Raw genomic sequence first — 8,281 nt, 5'->3', positions numbered from 1 at the left:
ACATTTAATATTTAGATTTTACTGTGACAATATATTTAACATATTTCAAATATTGCTGTAAATGTGGTAAAAAGTGAAATTCACACCACTTTTTTAAACGTTGTTTGAAGCTAAATGTGGCAAAATGTTGCTGTTAATTTCAGTGTGAGCCACTTTACAAATGGCACCCCATAGTTGGGTGGATGTGTGAGGTATTACCCAAATACCAGCTATCTGTATACAAACCAAATTCTGGCAGATCTTGTTTTTCTCTCATACTTGCTTTAGCGATGTAAACTTGTGTTTCTCATGCCCATAAAGCCCCTTTGAGTTGCATTGAATCCAATCCTGCAGTGTTAAAAGACAGTGCGCCTGTATGCAATGGCGGTTTTAGGGGGGGGCCAGCAGGGGCCAGTGTCCCCGTAACTCTGAGTCCGGCCCCCCCTGTGGCCCCCCTGCCGAAGAGTCAGAAGGGCAATGCGGAATGCGGAACTGAATCGTCTCAACAGGTTGCCGGTCGGACCACTTAAAGCGGCGCACCCACCAAAAACATCAGTAGAGAATTGTGTGGCTGTATTTAAGACAACTCTGAGCCTGCACGGCAACACACAGCACCATTGAAGTAAGCTCTGAAAACTTTTTCTTTCTCATTTGGCTCATGGTAGTGACATGTCACATCATGTTAATGTAACGATGTGAAATACGATCCAGAGTTTTCATGGGTGTTTTATTCTGAAAATTGACCAGATACTCTCGTCTTTTCTGTGCCTGACTTCCTGTTTGACTCATCTGGTCTGTGCAAATTGATGTGCCGTCGTGCAGCGTCCGTCAGAAATAGACCTGGCGCGTGTTATTAGCAGAGCGGAGCGCTGAGCCGCTTCTAGGCCGCGGCTGGTGGAGCAGCTTACATTGACTTGAATGGCTGCTATTAGCTCCGGCACCCGCGCCTCGGCTGGATCGCACACACCACAGATCCAGAAGGTTGCCATAAATGGGCCTGTCCCAGAGGCATTCAACTACCAGAGAGCTTTTGAAATCTTCTTTTCGAAGCCGCGTAAAATTAAATGCTCTGATTCAGGGTGCCATACTTGCAAATCGTGAGGGAAGGAGGAAAGCAGTAATTTGTGTCTGTTTGTGTGAAATTAATTTAAGTCTTACCTTTTGTTTTCTTTTCGTATTGCATATTTTGTATTGTTTTGCGTATCTGTAACTGTGTTTGTGAGTGAGAGAGTTTTGAAAGAATATTTTGTCTGCATGATGATGAATAATAATGATTTGAAATAATAAAATAGCCCTCCAGAGGCAGATCAGTACGTCAGTCATTTTTCTTTTGATTACTGAAATGTTAAACCACTAATCCTTAGCCGTATTTTAAGTGTAACCCTTCACCATAACATACCTAGTGTTTTTATTAATAAAAATAGAACATTTTCCCACACATAAAAAGCACAAAGATGTTGAAATCTAGGCATATTCTGCCATCATAACTCGGCTCTCAGAATTCACCAGATTGATGCCTTTAAATCAAATGTACAAAATTTTCTATCTATCTATCTATCTATCTATCTATCTATATATATATATCTTATTGTTCAGACTTAGATATTTGACCGTACTTGTATGTGTCCCTGTATCAAAAGGACTGGCCCTAGCTTGGCCCCCTCATTGAAACTGGCCTAGAACCGCCACTGCCTGTATGCTTAATACAAGAAAGCACTGAAGGCACTACTGTTTCTGCCTAAAAACTAAACGCAGCCCCGGTGTGGCTGCAAAATATAAGTTGTTTGCAAGCAACCAGATGGTGCAGCTGATCGGACTGATCTGATATAGGCTAACTAGAGCACTCGGAGAGCGCAGACCTCCGCCAAGCAGCTCGGATTTTCCGCCATTTTATTATTTTATCCACTTCGCTTCAACCAAAATTTTATCATCTGTTCCTTGTCCCATTATCAACCTTTCCTGAAAATTTCATCAAAATCCGTTCCAAACTTTTCGAGTTATTTTGCAGACAAACAGACCAACGAAACCAGACCAGCAAAAACATAACCTCCTTGGAGGGAGGAGCCACCTTAGTGTAATAGAAAGCGACCTGCACTTTTGATAAAGAAGGGAGTTCAAATATGAACTCTGGACAGCTGTCAAGTGGCGAAAGGCTTTTTCTGAACAAACATGAAGACCTTGATACTGTTGTCTCTCCTCTGCCACTTTGTATCTCCAGGTAAGATTGTGGATTATATTTTTCTTTAAACACATTATGATGCTGATAATCAGTAAACGCGAGTTTGGTGACTGGGAAGTTCGAGGAGGTGAGGCGCTCAAAAAAGAAACTGAAAGCTACATTATACATAGACACACTTCGCAATCACAATAGTGGATTTAATGTCGGGTGTTAGGAACATTTTTGTTAGACGACTAATATGCAGTGTTGTTATGTATGTAGCTACTTATTCCCTATAGGCCTAACTGTTTCGCTGTACATGCACGCATACGCGTGCACGATTATATGTGCCGTAAACTATTTACATGGACGTCGGAACTATTTTCTGAGAGGGGGTGCGGGATTTTTGTTGGGAGGGGCGGGGGAAGCACGCACACTTATCAATGATTAAGGATATGATTTGAAGTTATTTTATAATAACTTGCAGTTATAAGAGAACTAGAATGGATGAACACGACATCTTTATTGTTAAGAAAATGAAACTTTGATAACTAAATCAAGCCATTTAAGGAACATAACATTATTTGTAACCTTGAATGCAAAAAAGAAAAGTCTGCGCTCCTGACTCAGGGCTTTCATGCATTTCCAAAAGTGGACCTTCTCTCAGTTGACCTACTGATGAAGATTTTAAGCAGGGTCGAGACATCGCTTTCATCCATAAGGTCACTGTGAGCGTTCATAATGGCCAAATGTGTTAGTCTCTCCTGCGTCATGGTGTTGCGCAGCCAGGTTTTCAGCCTGCGCAAGGCTGAGAAAGAGCGCTCGGATGCCGCGACAGATATGGGCAGGGCCAGACAGAGCTTAATGAGCTTCTCCACCTCCGACAGCATGGAGCGGGTTTGGGGCTGCAAGGTTTGCAGGATGGACACAACATCCTGGATGCCAAGGCTGCTGTATGTAGTCAGGCAGGCTGCATATCGCATCAAAAGCATAGATCTATGCATTAATGATATGAAAGAGATTAATGTAAGTCAGACAAATTGAGTTTAAATTCAGATTCTTTATTTTTTTTAAAGCGTAATGCAGTGGGTAGGGAGGCTGGGTGCGGGGGTGCACCGCACCCCTAGTTCCAACGTCTATAGCTATTTACATATTATTTACCAAATAAAAGACATGTAGTAAGACATGTTGTAAAGTGTTACCAAAATACCAAATGCATTTTGCATGCTCTTACCATTTGTAACTCCTTACAGCAATTACCATTAACCAAAGCTGTTTTCCACCCAGATCTTACTAAAATGTTGTTTTCACTTTTGTTGTATTTATAGTGGTGCAGAGAACAGCCTGACTCAGAACTGTAGAAATGAGGAACCACATAAGCTAGTGGATTCACTCAGTTATTTCTCTGTCTGCCTGAGCAGATGGTTTTTCTTTGTTCAAAACACTTAACTGTACGCTCATCCAACTCAGAGCTCAGTGAGAAGCTGTAGTACAGGTGTTAATGTCTCATTGCTTCAGCTGTCAGTGAAGTTATCCTGTACCCTTTAACATTTTACGGAAGCGCATTGCATTCACTGGATAAAAAAAAAATTAGACACCTTATCTCGTAATTACGAGATAAGGATCTCATAATTATGAGATCAGGAAAGGTGCCACATTAGCCACTGCTTTGCTCAGAACCACATACTGCACATCCACGAAGGGGGGTCGGAACTACTGTAACCAGCTGCCACTCGGATGGTGCCATCTTGACTATATCCCATATTTTATTATAATGTGTATATAGCCTATTATAAATTACGACAGAGTATTACACTAGGCAAGGACAACAGTGCGCACTGTATATATTTTGATCTATTTTATACTTCAGATTTATATTGTTTGGCGTTAATTGGTGACAGAAAAGAACGAATTTCATTCTGCAGGGAAACGCGTGTCCTTACTGTGCATATTGAATCTTGAATCTATGTTTTATGAAGACCCTGTGTGTGCTCAGAGCTGTGGCACAAGTTACGCACCGAAATCTGGCAGAAGAAAAATAATAATAAGATGAAAAATAAGTAGGCTGTGTGTGACTAGCCTATGCGCTGATGAAGTGGTGGGTGATCGATGTGCCTGACATCAATTGATTTAGTTTCAGCACCACAGTAGTGGCCAGCTCCTGTTAAGATATAAACAGAATGAAAGCGGACAAGGTAATTACAGAACTTGTCTTGAGAAATAGGCTAGCTTTAATTGAATCAGAGATTAAATGCATTTTCAATAGAGGCAACTTTTTAAATTAGGCTATTGCTTTCTTTTCACTTTCTGCATCCATTGAAGATTTTACTTGAGATCACTCTTTAAGAAACTCTTAACAGGAGCTGGCCACTACCGCGGTGCGTAGTTAGTCATGCTGTGTTATCTCGAATTTATGAAGAAAACTTTGTTTTGCAAGCATATTGATTGATTGCTTGATTGGTGACCACTTTTAGCAACTATATCCAAACATCTGTTTAAAAACAACTCGTGTAGTGTAATCCATGTCTCATTTACCCAGTTGTATGCCCAGTACATGTGCATTTTAATTAAAATGTTAAGATTTAAAACTGAACTGAAAGTGAAACTTATTTTTAATTTAATTTTTTTTTTTAATTTATATATTATTATATTTATATATTTTATATATTAATTCAATCTTTCACTCTGTTGTCAATCAATTACACACAGGTCCGAACACACACATGCACGAACAGGACCTATACATGCATTAAGTGGAGAGATCCTCCACCAGTGCCCAGGAGGTTAACTGGCACCTCTCCAGCTACCAGTCCACGCTCCATATTTTGGTCCGGACAGGGACTTGGACAGGCGACCCTCTGGTTCCCAACCCAAGTCCCTATGGACTGAGCTACTGCCGCCCCAATGTGTCTGTTATGTGCTCTTCAAAGTCTGACTCCAATACTCTTTACTGCAAAAATGCATGTGTTTGGGAAGTACTGAACATAAGACTGGATAAATGGGTAAACCTGAAATATACTGCACTAGTTGGGTGAGAGTATGTAAACTGATTTGATTTAGTTGTGCTGTTGTTAAACGCAGCCCCTAATCAATAAATCAATATGTTTGCTGTTTTCCGTGGAGGCATGATAGAAAAACAAAGTTTACCTAATGAATTCAAGGTAACCCAGCATGATTAGCTGATATATAGATAGTAATGTAATAGAAAAGTATCCCTTAATACTAATGAAACAAAAAAGAACACTAATGGCAGCTCAGTTATAGGAACCCCACCCTCTTCCCATTTGTTCACAGTCCTGGGGACCTGAGACGTGAGATTAGCAGTGAGACAGTTCTCCCTCTGTGAGTCTCTGCACCCTACAGTTACCCATAATGCACCACCCTTCTCCATGTGGGTTTGCAGAGATGCAATGTGTATCTCTGGAGAAGCATAATTCCATTTGGAGATCAGATTACTACTGTAGGTTGTAACATTAAACTAGCCAGCCAGACATGCTAACATATAAGTAAGAGCAAGCAAACACACTGTGTAATATATTCCTGATTCTTTTTCTTTTGTGTTTTTGGTTTTGAACATAAAGTTGAAAAAAACTACACCACCCTTCACAGTCTTTAAATTTAGAATAATACTTTACAATAAACCCCATGCACATTTTCAGCCAACTCTGCAGCTATAGCTTTTAGCTTATTAACTCGGTGTTTTGTTTAACCAGTACATTTCCTGTTTCAGTCTGTCTGCTTTTAGTAAACAGGCTCTGATAAACAGACTGCACACTGCCAGCAGAGCATCAAACAGCAAATGGACAAAAGGAAGCAAGTAGCTGGTTGAAGAAAGGGGAGCATCCAGCAGCTAAAGAGACAGATATTTTTCTAAGAAGCTGGTTCAGACCAAAGTTGAGCTAAAAGTACAAAAAAAGAGTGTAAACACAAAACAGCCTAACTCAAAACTGTTTTTATCCTACAGTGAGACACTCCCTGGAGTTCAAGCTCAGTTATTCCCATGGAATCAGAGACATCCCAGAGTTTGTGGCTGTTGCTTTGGTTGATAAAGTTCAGATGGGTTACTGTGACAGCAATGGACAAGTACCTCAGGCCACAACAGACTGGATGGATAAATTAATCCAAAAGAAACCTCAGCACTTGGCATGGTACACTACTATCTGCCTGGGTAACCAGCACACCTTCAAAGCCACCATAGAGAATTTGATGCAGCGTTTTAACCACACTCAAGGTATGTGTTCACTCTTTACTGATGAAATGTTTTTCATCTTCTCAGACAGGAAGTTAAAAGTCTCTCTCTCTCTCTCTCTCTCTCTCTCTCTCTCTCTCTCTCTCTCTCTCTCTCTCTCTCTCAGGTATTCACATTTTCCAGAGGATGAATGGCTGTGAATGGGACGATAAGACTGATGAGGTCAATGGTAATCTTCATTTTGGCTATGATGGAGAAGACCTCATATCATTGGACCTGGAGACAGAGACATGGGTCACTCCAAAACAACAAGCTGTTTTCACCAAACACGAGTGGGACAGAGATAGATATAACAGTATATTTTGGAAGAATTCCCTTACCCACAAGTGCATTGAGATCCTGAAGGGGTATGTGGACTTTGGAAAGAGCTCTTTGCAGAGAACAGGTATAATCACATGTCCTGTGTGATTTCATAGACACAAAATGCCTCCTCAGTTTTAAACGTTTATTCTTTAATGATACAGTTGTACCACTTTTGAGTATGATCGCCCTTTTATGAGTTAACTGTGGTCACTCAGTCAGTATTTAGTTAATGTCACTCTCAGTGTCTCTTTGCTGATGCTGCCTGATAATTTACCACTCAGTTTGTCTGTTCAGTGCTACATAGCACTGAAGTGTACTTTGAGATTTGTGAGACAGGATGACCTGTGTTTGACAAACTTAGTTGAGAGTCTAAGAACCAGCTCTCTCCGCCTTCTTTTGGAAAAATGGAGCTCTGTAACATTAGGACTGGAGTGTGCAGGGTTTCATCTTCATGTTTATCCCATTTCTCATACTTTGTGTTTGTCAGGAGGCCCTACAGTTCATCACCATTTAGTATAATTGGTTCAGTTATGGGTGTGAATATTTTTAGCCAAGTTCAAGTTGGTAAAAGTAGGTGTGTAGAAATTGCCCTTTGTTTATTCACTTCCAAATTGTAACTACCTATAAAGGTAATTTTTAATTTGATCTGTCTCTGTTTCTCCCCCCCTCTCTCTTTCCTACTCTCTCTCTGCAGACCTTCCCTCAGTGTCTCTCCTCCAGAAGTCTCCCTCCTCTCCAGTCAGCTGCCACGCTACAGGTTTCTACCCTGACAGAGCCATGATGTTCTGGAGGAAAGATGGAGAGGAGATTCATGAGGACGTGGACCACGGAGAGATCCTCCCCAACCATGATGGATCCTTCCAGATGAGTGTTGACCTGGACCTTTCATCAGTCCCACCTGAAGACTGGAGGAGGTACGACTGTGTGTTTCATCTCTCTGGTGTGAAGGATGACATCATCACCAAACTGGACAAAGCAGTGATCAGGACCAACTGGGGTAAGACTGAGAACAGACGTCATAAAAATTGAAAAAACACACCTGTTTTTTTGTTTTGTTTGTTCGTTTGTCTCAGGTGTTGTTTTTTAGTGTTTTGTTTGTCCATTGAAGCTGGATTCATAACTACAGAGGTTGTGCCAAAAACATTTGGTATTAATTCAAATGTAGATGAGTTGTTAGGATGTTAACTCTTGCCACTGGTTTTTATAGCTCAATTTTTAACCTCAGGCTAACAGGGTGGTTCAGATTTAGAAATTCATATCCTCTTCTTCATCTTATTTTCATAGTTTTTGAAACAACAACTTGGGTGACTGTAGCCTGTTGTGCACAACTGGCCTAATTTTCCAATTAGAGAAACTGCAGCAACTTCTCTCTGTCTGATGAAGCAGTTATTTACAAGCATGCATTTGTTTCCAAACATGATGGGGTTGGCAATCTTAGCAGACACATTATTATTGTGTATTAAGTATACTGAGTGGATATTATACAGTTGTGGTCATTATTTCTATCAGTTCTGATAACATTATAGTCATCATAGTCATCTTATCAATCAATCAATCAATTTTATTTATAAAGCCCAATATCACAAATCACA

The 8,281-nt window shown here is 40.5% G+C and overlaps 1 protein-coding gene across 3 annotated transcripts in view; it reads left to right on the top strand.

Moving 5' to 3' along the window:
- Positions 1-2,056: 2,056 nt before the first annotated feature.
- Positions 2,057-8,281, top strand: part of LOC126395462 (major histocompatibility complex class I-related gene protein-like) — a 13,789-nt gene continuing 7,564 nt past the window's right edge. For 2 of the 3 annotated variants that reach the window (XM_050052946.1, XM_050052944.1), the window contains exons 1-4: positions 2,057-2,197; positions 6,102-6,368; positions 6,493-6,771; positions 7,384-7,686. In XM_050052946.1, the coding sequence (XP_049908903.1) occupies positions 2,149-2,197; positions 6,102-6,368; positions 6,493-6,771; positions 7,384-7,686 (898 nt within the window). In that variant the 5' untranslated portion in view covers positions 2,057-2,148. The remainder of the gene's footprint in view (positions 2,198-6,101; positions 6,369-6,492; positions 6,772-7,383; positions 7,687-8,281) is intronic. The other variant, XM_050052947.1, reaches the window with a different exon arrangement.

The sequence above is a fragment of the Epinephelus moara genome, chromosome 9 (assembly GCF_006386435.1).
Source record: "Epinephelus moara isolate mb chromosome 9, YSFRI_EMoa_1.0, whole genome shotgun sequence".
Taxonomy (NCBI): Eukaryota; Metazoa; Chordata; class Actinopteri; order Perciformes; family Serranidae; genus Epinephelus; species Epinephelus moara.
Note: the sequence above shows the minus strand (reverse complement) of the source record. Positions and strands in the feature narration are given on the sequence as shown.